At 37.5% G+C, this 14,847-nt stretch overlaps 2 protein-coding genes across 2 annotated transcripts; both read right to left on the bottom strand.

Annotated features, from left to right (window-relative positions):
- Positions 1-91: 91 nt before the first annotated feature.
- On the bottom strand, positions 92-6,360 carry LOC122775508 (sulfide:quinone oxidoreductase, mitochondrial-like). The gene is made up of 10 exons (XM_044035408.1): positions 6,057-6,360; positions 4,332-4,536; positions 3,329-3,499; positions 3,152-3,205; positions 2,872-3,066; positions 2,580-2,789; positions 2,229-2,412; positions 1,708-1,775; positions 1,440-1,618; positions 92-1,343 (listed from the first exon to the last, which is right to left on the bottom strand). Exons 2-10 carry the CDS (start codon positions 4,527-4,529, stop codon positions 1,286-1,288), a joined length of 1,317 nt encoding a protein of 438 aa, XP_043891343.1. The 5' UTR covers positions 4,530-4,536; positions 6,057-6,360; the 3' UTR covers positions 92-1,285.
- Positions 6,361-6,763: 403 nt separating this feature from the next.
- Positions 6,764-12,903, bottom strand: LOC122775509 (sulfide:quinone oxidoreductase, mitochondrial-like). The gene is made up of 10 exons (XM_044035410.1): positions 12,768-12,903; positions 11,528-11,732; positions 9,762-9,932; positions 9,606-9,659; positions 9,264-9,458; positions 8,951-9,160; positions 8,600-8,783; positions 7,802-7,869; positions 7,534-7,712; positions 6,764-7,437 (listed from the first exon to the last, which is right to left on the bottom strand). Exons 2-10 carry the CDS (start codon positions 11,723-11,725, stop codon positions 7,380-7,382), a joined length of 1,317 nt encoding a protein of 438 aa, XP_043891345.1. The 5' UTR covers positions 11,726-11,732; positions 12,768-12,903; the 3' UTR covers positions 6,764-7,379.
- Between the last annotated feature and the right edge of the window lie 1,944 nt (positions 12,904-14,847).

Genomic DNA, 14,847 nt, shown 5'->3' on the forward strand with positions numbered 1-14,847 from the left:
CTACTGAGCTAAATCACCGAACAAAGGTTTCTACAAAATTAACAATAAACTAAACTATTCCAACAAGTTGGTAAAATGAGACAAAGCTCTGTGAAATATGAAGGAGGACTGAGATTTACTGTTAGCAGTTATACATATTGACATTATGTCAACATGATACAAATAACAATGCTGTCAGCTGTGAACTATTTAGCACTCAACAAAATACTTTCAACTGCAGAAAATATAGCATCTATTTGTGGGAGTATCTGATAAATCAACTCAGCAACATGAAGAAACCCCAGAGACATCTATTGTCACTGCCAGAGATGATGCTCTCCAACCAAACTGGATTTCTGTGCAGGAACTGGTGTGGTCCAGATGGTGGTAGACAGATGTTAAATAGACGAGATCTGCTGAGTATGTCATTAAGGAGATATTACTTATTTCCAGGAAGATATATGAAACACTGGTATCTGAATCAAACCCAGCCAGTTGGATATCAGTAGGTATTTTGATGAAAGTAATACAAAAGCACTGAAACCCTTGATTCTGCACAGAAAGTTGTATAACTTTCAAATCCATGTAATGAAAACAAATAATGAATGTTATATGTTATATGTATTTTTTTTTTCTTGTGTGACATTTGAACAAAAACATTTTCACAAACACTAATATTAATACATTTGGACACATCACTCTTATTAATGATCAATAACACAGCCGCCATGTACAAATGATAAAAAACTGGTAAAAGACACACTAAGTGTATGATATTCCTTTGGAAACTCTTATTCAATAGAGTCACAAGTTAGATTTTTGAACACACAATAATGTACTCATGCTGGGTGATCTGTAGTCTGCTCAGTTACAAAGCATAAACAAATCCAGTTGATCATCAAAATGTAGCAGTTTGTATGAATAAATTAGTTCATTTTGAACCATGTTTAGCTGAGGAATTTAGACGTATAATAGGACAAAGTCACTTGGTATGCCAGTAAGTGTGCAGGCATCTTTTCAATTAAAGTTGTGCAAAACAGGCACTGAAGAAAAACACTATAAATTAGTCAAAGTAAAACAAAGAATATTGTGTTTTTCATTTTCAATATCAACTTTCATTATGGGAGCCTAACTAATCAAGTGCAGACACTTTTAGTGATTAGTGCATACATATAATTTTTTTTAATGCAATTTGAAGTTAGCACTGTATGACCAACAGAATGTTTATGATTGAATTTTGCACTGATGTTAAAATGATAATAAATTTAGGAAATTAACTCCTAACATGCAAACTGATAATATTGCTTCATTTCATCCCAAGATGTAAGAGTTTCCTTGCTGGTCCTGGTCCACCCCACAGGCCCCTTACACAAGAGACAATAAAGAGAACAGTAGTTAATGTTGTTGAAGGGTTCGTAATTACAACCTGCTTTAAATTAAAAACAAGTGCTAATAACTACCGTAGAAGTCCATGCCAATACAGATGAGGCATCACATCAGCTTTCATGTAGTACATCAGTCTTCTTTCTTTGGCTTGGTTGATGGGGAATGTTTCCAGTGGTTGTTGATTATAATCAAACTCTGCCAACATTACTGTATTGTAGCTTGTAACCAATGGACAGGATGTGTAGCCATCATACTGAAAACAAGATTACTCATGATGTAATTGCACATTTTGAACCAGGCATACTTTGACATTATAAAAGAATGAATTGTGTGCTGCTCAACCTTTGTGTCTGGTTTCTCCTTTTTCAGTACTTTCCTGATGGTTCTGTGCAAGACAGCACTCTGTGCAGCTAAAATGACAAGAAAAAAGTTTTCATCAAGACATTTTCTCTATAGTGTTTGACTTTTAAGATACAAATGCAAATCAAAGGCTGCTTACATGTGCACAAAAAACCCTACTCAATTACAGTAACGAGTAAATGTAATTCTTTACTTTTCACCTCTGCGTGGTACCCATGGAAATGCCATACGTTGTTATGCATACAGTTAAACATGTATAACATGTTAAATCAGTGTGTTATATTTACATACAAAGCAAAATTGAGACTAACAGGAAAACTGAGGTAAAAGTAGGAAGTTTCAGATATTGGGAAGCCTCTGTGTGTGTACTGGGTGTGGTATGTTGTTAATATTGAAGGTCATTGTGCAACACCTGTGGAAGCAACATGCCTATTAAAGTATTGTGTGTACAGAGCAAGAAGGACCAATATAATGTTCAAACAAACAACATAATAATCACTTACCAACAGCAGCACCAGTTTTAGCTGTGGGCAGGCTGGTACAGTCTCCAATCCCAAACACATTTGGAAAGCTCTTATGTTGAAGAGTATCTTTATCTACATCCAACCAGCCGGCTTCATCAGCCAGTGGACCTCCTTTAATCACCATGTTGGGTCCCATTGGTGGTGTGACATGAAGCATTCCATACTGATGAAGAAAAACAGATTTATTGTGTCTCATTTCAAATTTGCCAGGTGCAAATGTGTTCTTATACTATGTTTTTTATATCACACAGTTACTGCTAAGTTTAAGGATTTAACTACACAATAAAGCAGTCAGTAAAACACTGATATTATTGCCTAACGCTAATGTACCTCAATTGTTTTGGTTTCCTCTGGATTGTCAAGGTTTTGAAACACAGCTTCTTGTTTGTCCGCTTGCACCTCTATCAGATGGTGCCTCAGGTTCACTTGTATGTCACGTTGTTTAACAATTTCCCACAGTGAGTCAGCATATTTCTTGACTCCAAAGATCACAGGTAGTGATGTATAGTACATTATATTTGCATTTGCCCTTTTTCCTGTCTTGGAGAGTAACATAAAAAAGTTTTTTAGGGCAGATGATACAAAAATACACAATTAGAAATACATCCCAGATTTTAAGTACCTTTCTGAGAAAGGCATCTGTCAGGTACATGATCTTCTGTGGAGCTCCACCACATTTGACAGTACTGTTTGGGAAAGTGAACACAGCATTGCCCCCTTTGAAGTTCTGCAGTGCTTTCCATGTTTTCTCCACTGTCTCGACCGAATAGTTTGACCCTATATTTGGATGTTCAAACCCCTCTGGCAGTCCTTTGATCTGTAATTCAGAAGAGTCAAAGTTTACAGGAATGTACAGTAAGTGTGTGTGTACATACACAGAAACAAACACAGCATAGGTTCACCTTCTCAAAATGGAGTTGTAGTCCAAGAGCCACAATCAAATACTCATATGTGATCTGCAATGTGAATGACAGGGGAAGATGGAGAGCTTTACCTTCATATTCAAATAACATCTTAATGCAACAGCTACTAAATGATCATCATTGTGCAATTTTATAACAAGACTAGAGCTAACATACCTCACTTCCATCCTCTGTGCGAACAGTATTGGAGTCTGGGTTTATTTCCTGAACTTTGGATTTCACCCACTTCACTCCAGAAGGCATGATGCTGGCAGTGGAGCGACCAGATGATTGTAAGTTTTTTGCACCAGCACCTACTAGTGTCCATATTGGCTGATAGTAGTGCACCTGAACAAAAAATGTAAAGAAATTGTTAAAAACTACATTGATATGACATAAGATGGCATCATATTTCAAAAGAATGTTTAAATAATTAAAACTGCTGTGACCAGGGATCCTTGCATGATGCGACAACTATAGTGATGAGTACAACATAGCACACATCAGCACTTTGTACAGTGCGCAAATTAAGAAATGACCACAAAGAGAGGTGTGTAAGTTCAATGTCCTTTTAAATGATCTCTTCTCTTCACAAGTAAATTAGCAAAACAATTTTAAAAAAACATCAAACTTCTGTGAGTATTCATTCATGTTGTGTAGTGAATTTGCCAGTGCTTCAGTTAAGAAACATACAAAAACTAATAACTAGGAACTATAGTTCTGTCGCACACAAATAAACCAATAGAAAAAACCCCAAAAACCTTTTTTCTCTGTACTAAACATCAAACAATAGGAAAAACACAATGCCAAACTCCATAACATTTAAATCACATATCTACCTTCTAACTCTATGTTGTTGTTGTATGGCTAACTTGCAGCCTGTTGCTGCCCTTGCCTCACTTCTTGAATGTGTTTTATGAAGGAGGGCATTTATTCACCAACAAACATCCTAAAACCATGAGCAGAGGAGTTGCGGTGCCTGAAGCTTCTTTTAGAATTAGTCTAAGAGCCCTAAGACTGAGAGACCCACATCACCAAGCAAACACTCACTGTCAGTGACACAATATAGAGCTTTTTCATTTCACAGCCTCTATTCATGCATAACTGACAGTTTGTATCAGGACATTATTGTGTACACAAAAGGCGATATTGCATGTCATATATTAAATAATATCCTTGCCTCACTGGGCTCCACAACAGCGACATTCTCAGCTCCCATCAGTCTCTTCATCCGAGCACTCATGGTAATGCCCCCAGTTCCTCCTCCGAGCACGAGCATCTTGTAGTGCTGTTTAGCAGTAACGCGGCTGCTGGTGTGAAGACTACATATGGTGCTGCCTGTGGGAAGGCACTGCTTCAGACGGCCAAATGCAGCCATTCTGTGTCTGAGCAGACAAAAGACAGGAGGATTAACAACAAATCAGTGATGCTCACAGTGGCTGAAATTAACAGCACCTCTTACTTTGCTGCTCAACATACACATTTGAAAGGTATCTAGTATTTTGTCCTTTTTGAGTAGCCATTACTCGTAAACATTTGCTGGACCTTTCTCATCACAGAGATTTCGACAGGTCACAGCAAGAAAAGCATGTGTATAATTAAAGGTGTGTTTTTAAAATTTTTTTAAAGGGTTCCTTAGGCATAGTCACTGTGTTCCATGCAAATAGACAGTGTTCAGTCAGTCTTGTATAAAGTACCTTAAAGGGATACTTGAGTAAAAGTACAAGTATCTTAATAAAAAATGACTTTGGTAGAAGTCACTTTTTACAATGTTACATAAGTAAAAGTATATGACATTTACTGTATGTAGCTCAGTGGTAGGGCAAGTTGTCTTTCAACTGGATGGTTGTGGGTTCAATGTCTGGCCCTGCTAGTCTATATGTGTCCTTGAGCAAGACACTTTACCCCATGATGAAGAACATGAATTGGTATGAAAGATCTGTGAATGGGTGAATGGCAAAACTGTAGTGTAAAGCAGCTCATCAAGACTGAAAAAGTTCTATATAAATACAGACCATTACCTCTTCTTCTTCTGATTTTATTTGGTAGTAACAAAGATAGTTAGAGGAAATGTATTGGAATATATATAACAAACTAAAGATACATGAATGTTGTACTAAAGTAAGTAAGTAACAAAGTATTTGTACTTTGTTACATTACAACACTCAAAGCTGCTTTACACTATACCGTTTTTGCCATTCACACAGCACATTTCTCTATCGCACATATTCTATATCCATTCACACATTAGTACAACAGCAAGGAGCAACAAGGACACATTAGCATGTAGACTGGAAGAACCGGGAATCAAACCCCCAATGTTACTACTAAAACTTCAGCACATTTTATATCAGAACATTAATTTTGATACTTTAGTACAGTAAATGTCATATACTTTAAGATTTTTACTCAAGTAATATTGTTAAAACTCACACCACAGTAATTTTGTTTACATACTTGTACATTTACTCAATGCAGGACTTTACGCACGACTGCATTTATCTCATTCATTTTCGTTCGCCTGATTTTAATTTTGCTAAGTCTCTTGTGCATTATGTGATATTTGTTGTTACAGTTCTTACGCCGTAATGTTTCGTAAACTTCGTACAGTATAGGAAGTGGTGGTCATTTCATGTCTGGAGTTTCACACACTGACTTGTAAACGTTAAATCTTAATATTAACATTTTATAACAGAGTGAGTTTATAACAGGCTTTGTGTGGTTTCTTGTAGAAGCCTCATATGAGGTGAACAGTTGCTGCGGCTGCTACTGCTGCATGCTACGTAACAAACATGTAGCAGACAATTCCTGTACAGACGTAGACCTGTTTACACTGTCGTAATTCAGATGCATAATGATAGCGCCATAACGTCCAAAACAACGCCACAACACTTATAACACCTACCTCGACAGCTCTTCCTTGAACCGCCCGTTTGTAGCGCAGACTGAGACCAAATTATTGGACAGATATCAATTCGGTAATAATAAGAATCTGTATTTCCTGCTGACGGGAGGCTGGGCCACTGCGTTGTTCCCCTGAAGTGACCTCGAACCTCATACACGTTCACTCTTTTAAAGTGAAGGAGCTGTTTTGCTTCTGCGTACAATGTCGCGCCTTCGCCACGCCTCACTCATATGTAACCGATCCTAAAACCACGGACTGTCTCTCTGATTATGTCATTTGAGTGTAATACAACATTTGGATATAAAAATAAAACACATACTAAATCGACGCATTTCTCGTGTGAAACAGTAATGAAAATTATAATAAATATGTGTTGAACTCGTAGGCAAAAATCACACTATTTTGTTACCTTAAAAATGTAAAAATTGAATGTAGCCTATTTACAATTTCATCTTATGCTCAGTTCAATCTTGTAAACCCATTTTATATGTAACAATATCATATTAGTTATCATGAACAACTTAATAATGTGTCACATTAGATAAGATTACATGTAAGGCTAGATTCCATCGCTGTAGTCTGTCTGCTCTCGCATTTGAAATAGACACCAGCTCCTTTGGAAGCCCATATTCTATGGAGCCACAAGTTTGATATTTTAACACACAGTAATTTTTGAACACACAATAATGCACTCACAGGCAGGGAACTAATGATCCTAAAGTTTTTGTTTTAGGGAACTCAAACCCGCAAGTAAATACAGTGTGATCCGCACAGTCGATCATCTACAAAGTATAAAACAATCCAGTTGATCATCAAAATGCAGCAGTTTGCATGAATAAATCAGTTCATTTTGAACCACATTTAGCTGAGGAATTTAGATTTATAATAGGACAAAGTCACTTGGTATGTCAGTAAGTGAGCAGGCACCTTTTCAGTTTGAGCTGTGCAAAACAGGCACTAAGGAAAAACAAAATTAGTCACAGTAAAACAAAGCCTCGCATTATATGCAATATTGTGTAACATACACCCATGTAACAAGTTCAAAACTATACTGTATCACTATATATTTTTCATTTCCAATATCAATTGACCTTTGCATTTTGATGTTCACTTATGCAATCATTATGGGAGCTTTTTTATCATCATAAATCATTTTTAGTGATTAGTGCATACAAATGATTATTTCTTAATGCAATTATGAAGTTAGCACCGTAGGACTAACATAATGTTTATGATTGAGTTTTGCACTGATGTTAAATTATAAAATGATCTTTAAAATTTGGGAAATTAACTTCTAACACAAACTGATTTTGCTTCATTGCTTCATTTCATCCCAAGATGTAAGAGTTTCCTGGCTGGTCCTGGTCCACCCCACAGGCCCCTAACACAAGAGACAATAAAGAAAACAGTAGTTAATGTTGTTGAACGGTTCCTAAGTACAACATGCTTTAAATTAAAAACATGTGTTAATAACTACCGTAGAAGTCCATGCCAATACAGATGAGGCATCACATCAGCTTTCATGTAGTACATCAGTCTTCTTTCTTTGGCTTGGTTGATGGGGAATGTTTCCACTGGTTGTAGATCATAATCATACTCTGCCAACATTACTGTGTTGTAGCTTGTAACAAATGGACAGGACGTGTAGCCATCATACTGTTAACAAGATTACTCATGATGTAATTGCACATTTTGAGCCAGGCATACTTTGACAATATAAAAAAATGAATTGTGTGCTGCTCAACCTTCATGTCTGGTTTCTCCTTTTTCAGTACTTTGCTGATGGTTCTGTGCAAGACAGCACTCTGTGCAGCTAAAATGACAAGAAGAAAGTTTCATCAAAACATTTTCTCTATAGTGTTTGACTTTTAAGATACAAATGCAAATCAAAGGCTGCTGACATGTGGTGTAATTTGCTTCTATAGAATCAACATGCTACTATGGAAGTTATTATGTATATAATTAAACATAAACATATAACATGTTAAATAAGTGCGTTATCTTTACATACAAAGCACTAACAGGAAAACTGAGGTAATAGTAGGAAGTTTCAGATACTGGAATGTCTCTGTGCTTATACTGGGTGTGGTGTATGTTGTAAATATTGAATTGTGATTGTGCAACACGTACCAAGTGACTTTGTCCTATTATAAATCTAAATTCCTCAGCTAAATGTGGTTCAAAATGAACTGATTTATTCATGCAAACTGCTGCATTTTGATGATCAACTGGATTGTTTTATACTTTGTAACTGATCAGACTGTGCAGATCACGCTGTATTTATTTGCTGTTTTCAGTTCCCTAAAACAAAAACTTCAGGATCATTAGTTCCCTGCCTGTGAGTGCACTATTGTGTGTTCAAAAATTACTGTGTTAAAATATCAAACTTGTGGCTCCATAGAATAAGGGATTTCACAGTAGCATTATAGTGCCTATTAAACTACTGTGTATAGAGAGCAAGACGGACCTGTTATGCAGCAATTGACTTTTCCAGAAATGTGTTGCTACTTTGTTCAAACCAACGTAACATAATAATCACTTACCAACAGCAGCACCAGTTTTAGCTGTGGGCAGGTTGGTACAGTCTCCAATCCCAAACACATTTGGAAAGCTCTTATGTTGAAGAGTATCTTTATCTAGATCCAACCAGCCAACCTCATCAGCCAGTGGACCTCCTTTAATCACCATGTTGGGTCCCATTGGTGGTGTGACATGAAGCATTCCATACTGATGAAGAAAAACAGATTTATTGTGTCTCATTTCAAATTTGCCAGGTGCAAATGTGTTCTTATACTATGTTTTTTATACCACACAGTTACTGCTAAGTTTAAGGATTTAACTACTCAATAAAGCAGTCAGTAAAACACTGATATTATTGCCTAACGCTAATGTACCTCAATTGTTTTGGTTTCCTCTGGATTGTCAAGGTTTTGAAACACAGCTTCTTGTTTGTCCGCTTGCACCTCTATCAGATGGTGCCTCAGGTTCACTTGTATGTCACGTTGTTTAACAATTTCCCACAGTGAGTCAGCATATTTCTTGACTGCAAAGATCACAGGTAGTGATGTGTAGTATATTATATTTGCATTTGCCCTTTTTCCTGTCTTGGAGATGAACATAAAAAAGTTAGCTTTTATAAGCCACAGGAACCACAGAGCAGGTGATACAAAAATACGAAATTTGTAATACATCCCAGATTTTAAGTACCTTTCTGAGAAAGGCATCTGTCAGGTACATGATCTTCTGTGGAGCTCCACCACATTTGATAAGAGTGTTTGGGTAAGTGAACACAGCGTTGCCCCCTTTGAAGTTCTGCAGTGCTTTCCATGTTTTCTCCACTGTCTCGACCGAGTAGTTTGACCCTATATTTGGATGTTCAAACCCCTCTGGTAGTCCTTTGATCTGTAATTCAGAAGAGTAAAACTTTACAGAAATATATGTGTAATGTGGTAGAAGATGAGTGAGTGAGTGAGTGAGTGAGTGAGTGAGTGTACATGCATACAGAAAACAGATAGAAGCTGAACTGAAACAAACACAGCATAAGTTCACCTTCTCAAAATGGAGTTGTAGTCCGAGAGCCACAATCAAGTACTCATATGTGATCTGCAATGTGAATGACAGGGGAAGATGGAGAGCTTTACCTTCATATTCAAATTTCATCTTAATGCAACAGCTACTAAATAAACAAGACTAGAGCTAACATACCTCACTTCCATCCTCTGTGCGAACAGTATTTGAGTCTGGGTTTATTTCCTGAACTTTGGATTTTACCCACTTCACTCCAGAGGGCATGATGTTCGCGGTGGGTCGCCCAGACGGTGCTAAGTTTTTTGCACCAGCACCTACTAGTGTCCATATTGGCTGATAGTAGTGCACCTGAACAAAAAATAAAGAAAAAAAAGAAATAGTTAAAAACTACATTGATATGACATAAGATGGCATCATATTTCAAAAGGATATTTTAAATAATTAAAACAGTATTTGTAGCTCTCTTTACAACAACACAGAGACAGGTCGATTCTTTGAAACAGGCGTTTATCGCTTGAGTTTGTCACTGTTTGGTCAACGTCCTCATGCTTGCACGGTGTAACAACTATAGTGATGGGTACAAAGTTGCCCACATGTCAGCCCTTTGTACAGTGTGCAAATTAACAACAAACAGAACAATCCCTTGTTGGCCGCTTGTCATAAAGAAAGGTGTTTAGGTGTTCAATGTCCTTTTAAATGTCTCTTCTCTTCACAAGCAACATAACACAACAATTGAAAACAGCATCAAACCTCTGGGAGAGAGAGAGAGAGAGAGAGAGAGAGAGAGAGAGAGAGAGAGAGAGAGAGAGAGAGAGAGAGAGAGAGAGAGAGAGAGAGAGAGAGAGAGAGAGAGAGCTGTGCTGTGTATGTGTGTGAAGAGAGAGAAGCCGGTGTACAGGCAGAGTTCTCAGGCATTATTCTCTATGAAGTGGGGTAAATATGTGTTGTGTTCCAAGTCTGTGGAGAGAAATAAACACTCAGACTCTTTCAGATCAACCTGAGTGTCTGCCTGTTCTGATGATCTATAGAAGTAAGGGTGGAGGTAATATCTCTACTGTGCTTCCCAGACTACTGTCCAGAAGCAGAGCAGGAAACTTAACAATTATGTCATTAAACATAACAGTAATTCCTAATGTGTCCCCTGGTGTCACATTTTTATTAGCTCCCACTTTAGTTTCAGGAATAATACATAGATACATAGTGTAATACAATAATTTCTAGATCTTGTTCTAATCATATGTGAAATACCTGAATATTTAGTTCCAGACACCTGTAACTAAATGGTTCATACCTTTGTAGATCCTATCTGTGAGCTGTGATGCAAATGTGTAAATGGTGAATTTAAGCACAACATTTTATATGTAAAACAAAGGGAAACGTTTGAGTTCCTGTTGTTTATAGGTTATTATGCAATTATTTTTACTTGTCCGGCCCACTTGAGATCAGTCTGCTCTGTATGTGGCCCCTGACTTACAATGAGTTTGACACCCCTAGTCCAGGGTGTACCCCGCCTATCGCCTTATGTCAGCTGAGATTGGCACAGCACCCCCTGTGACCTCATGTGGAGGATAAAGCGGTAGAAAATGGATGGATGGATCTACATTCTAACTCTATATGAAATGCATGCATCATTAAACTTTCTCATCACAGCGGCACCTACAGTAATGGTGTCTTATGGCTAACTTGCAAGTCTGCCCTTGCCTCACTTTGTGAATGTGTTTTGTGAGGGAGGGCATTTATTTACCAAAAAACAACCTAAAACCATCAGCAGAGAGGAGTTCTGGTGCCTGTCAGGACGATGGTGACAATATAGAGCGATTTCACATTTCACAGCAGTAAAACAATAAAAATTAGCTCTACTCAAGCACAAATTGCAGTTTACATCATGACATCATTTGCACACAAAAGGAGATATTGCAAGTAATAAATTAGTGGGTGCTTGCCTCACTGGGCTCCACAACAGCAACGTTCTCAGCTCCCATCAGTCTCTTCATTCGAGCACTCATGGTAATGCCCCCAGTTCCTCCTCCGAGCACGAGCATCTTGTAGTGCTGTTTAGCAGTAACGCGGCTGCTGGTGTGAAGACTACATATGGTGCTGCCTGTGGGAAGGCACTGCTTCAGACGGCCAAATGCAGCCATTCTGTGTCTGAACAGACAAAAGGGTTAACAACAAATCAGTGACGCTCACAATGGCTGAAATTCACAACTACAGATTGGAACAAAGTGTCTGTCTTCTTCGTTTGCAAAGTAAATTTTACGCTTCAAAATAACTCACATATCAACACTTTACTTTGTTATTTATATTCCAAGCAATTTTTACTTTTACTCCACGGCATTTTCCTAAATAAACTGTGTACTTTTACTCCAATAAACCGTCTTAGTTAATTTGTTATTACCAAATAAAATCAGGAGAAGAAGAGTTGGTTAATGGTCTGTATTTATATCACACTTTTCTAGTCTTGATGACCACTCAAAGCTGCTCTACATTACAGTTTGGCCATTCACACACATTCATGCAGCACGTTTTCTATTCACACGTTGCTGATACTGCTGTCAGGAGCAGCGTGGGGTTAAGGACACATCAGCATGTATACTATGGAACAGGGAATCAAACCCACAACCTTCCAGTTGAACTTGTACTTTTACTTTCACTTCTAAACCTTCAGTACATTTTATATCAGAAAATGTTTTGATACTTAAATATGTCATATATTTTAAGACTCAAGTAATGTTATAAAAGGTGACAACTTACATCAGCGTCATTTTCTGATACTTGTACTTTTACTCAATGCATGTGTCGTTTTTTCTGATTTTAATTTAGCTAAGTCTCTTGTGCATTGTGCGAAATGTGTTGTACAGTTCTTACGCCGTAATGTTTTGTAAACGAACGTCGTACAGTATAGGAAGTGGTTGTCATTTCATGTCTGGAGTTTCACAGACTGACTCTGTTATAACATGAACATGTTATAACAGAAACATGTTAGATAACAGAGTGAGTTTATGACAGGCTTTGTGTGGTTTGAGGTGAACAGTTGCTGCCGCTGCTACTGCTGCATGCTACGTAACACACGTAGCAGACAGTCCCTGTACAGACGTAGACCTGTTTACACTGTCGTGATTCAGATGTATAATAATAGCGCTATAACGTCCAAAACAACGCCACAACACTTAGAACACCTACCTCGACAGCTCTTCCTTGAACCGTCCGTTTCTGTATTTCCTGTTACCGGGTGGCTGCTGTGTTATTCCCCTGAAGTGACCCAGAACCTCTCACACGTTCATGTACAGGATTTGTTCTGCTTCTGCAAGATGTCGCGCCTTCGCCACGCCCCCTTCAAATGTAACCTATCCTAAAACCGCGGACTGTCTCTCTGATCATGTGATTACAGTGTAATACATTTGGATATAAAAATAAAACACATACAAAATCTCCCAATTATGCATTATGCACAACAGTGATGAAAAATTTAAATTATTTATATTTGTAAAATGTAATATTTATGTTGCTACTTTATTATGAATTCTTATTTAGGTTCTAGTCTTGAACTTGAAGGCTAAAATCACACTATTTTGTGCTGACCTTAATTATGTAAACTGTGCTCAGTCCAATTTTGTTGTCTCACAATAACAGATTAGTCATCATAAATAACCTACTAATAAGAGTAATGTGTTAGAATCACTGTAGTCTGTCTGCTTTAGTATTTCAAATAGACACCAGCTAGGGCGCTGTTACTCAATATGATCAGGATAAGCATTTACTGACCATTTGAAATATCTGAAATATTACATTTAAAATTGAAAAGTGTCACAAAGATTGATGACACAAACATACACAAGCTGTTATGGCAGAGCAACTGAATTGGTTCAAAGTGCTTTACAACAAAAAAAGCATGAAATATACAGCGGCAGTAGCAGCAGCATTAGAGATATAAAAGGCATGATAACACACAATAAAATATTTAAATAGAGAGGTAAAAGAAAGAGGGTAGAAAAAGTTGCAGTTACGGCTGAGGTGCAGCAGTGATGATGGTTACATTTTTATTTAAACGCAGTGGCAAATTTACTTTTCTAGGAGTTTGTTCCAGATATTTAAAAAAACTGAGGGCAGCTTTTCCTGGTTCTGGGGACACAGAGCAAACCTGACTCAGGTGACCATAGTGGTCTGGATGGTTCATAGTGAGCCAGACATGGAGACAGGTGGTGTGTTTAATACTGCACATTTAATAATAGTATTAAAAAAACAGACTGTGTTTGGCAGGTTTGTAGGTAAACGGAACCACAAGACAGACCGAGACACACTGGAGCACAAGTACACCATGGAATCTGACAGATGGACAGACAAAGAGGACAAGAGGAACAGGGGGAGGCAGGGAAGGAACACAGGTACAAGACAATAGGGCACGGCAATTAAACACAATAGAGCAAACTGAGAGACACAATGGGAGAAACACCGGCATAGAAAGAAGGAATAATATAGGCTCAAAATCTTAACAAAGACCTCAACATGTCCAACAGTGGAGTCTGTTATGGAAGCTCATCACAGCAAGAATCCTCTGACTAAGTAATTAGTTAATTAAGCAATTGTTTGAATCATTTGTTGTTAAACCAATGTATTTGATCAGATGGGGGAAAAAAGAAAACTGGCCAAATGCCTGAGCCAAAACAAATCAGCACCTCAGCTCATTTCTAAAGATCGGCTTTGGTCAAACCCATATAATCTGATCTATAATCTGAAAAGAGATACATTCAAACTGGTAAATGTATTATTATATGGTACATTAATGCAATGAAATTCTTTTCTACCAAGTACCAACAATGAAAAAACAATTTAACAAAGAATCAGAGAGGCATGCCAAAAAAGAAAAACAAATGAGGAGTAGACATATTGCTCGCTTGGTGGTGTTGAGAAAACACTCTTGAGAGTTTAAAGTGCTCTGTGCTCTGTGCTTGTGCAACAGATTAGCTATTACCAAACAACTATTTAATGACCTGATGATAAGTTATGATTTTAAATGCATCTATAAATGCAAAGGCTGTTCATTAAAATCGTAAAAGTACTTGTGGTGGTGGTTTATCTGTGTGTTGAGCCCTCTGCATGTTCAAATGTTTTAAATATTTATATGAATTCTTCCTTTTTAGTCCATATGTTCAACCAACAATACCAAGAATGTAGTGGGTGCTTATAGGTGGCAATGACACACAATGACATATGTCTCCTGTTTAAATACAGCAATCTTACGTTACAGCTGATATTGTGCCTT

Source organism: Solea senegalensis, linkage group LG10, assembly GCF_019176455.1.
Source record: "Solea senegalensis isolate Sse05_10M linkage group LG10, IFAPA_SoseM_1, whole genome shotgun sequence".
Taxonomy (NCBI): domain Eukaryota; kingdom Metazoa; phylum Chordata; class Actinopteri; order Pleuronectiformes; family Soleidae; genus Solea; species Solea senegalensis.

Excerpts from the sequence above, each read along its gene's own strand:
- LOC122775508 (XM_044035408.1), bottom strand. The coding sequence starts at position 4,529 with ATGGCTGCATTTGGCCGTCTGAAGCAGTGCCTTCCCACAGGCAGCACC. Across the intron at positions 3,067-3,151 it reads TACAACTCCATTTTGAGAAG|ATCAAAGGACTGCCAGAGGG; the intron begins GTGAACCTATGC and ends TCTGAATTACAG. Across the intron at positions 1,619-1,707 it reads AGGAGAAACCAGACACAAAG|TATGATGGCTACACATCCTG; the intron begins GTTGAGCAGCAC and ends TCTTGTTTTCAG.
- LOC122775509 (XM_044035410.1), bottom strand. The coding sequence starts at position 11,725 with ATGGCTGCATTTGGCCGTCTGAAGCAGTGCCTTCCCACAGGCAGCACC. Across the intron at positions 9,459-9,605 it reads TACAACTCCATTTTGAGAAG|ATCAAAGGACTACCAGAGGG; the intron begins GTGAACTTATGC and ends TCTGAATTACAG. Across the intron at positions 7,438-7,533 it reads TATTGGCATGGACTTCTACG|GGGCCTGTGGGGTGGACCAG; the intron begins GTAGTTATTAAC and ends CTCTTGTGTTAG.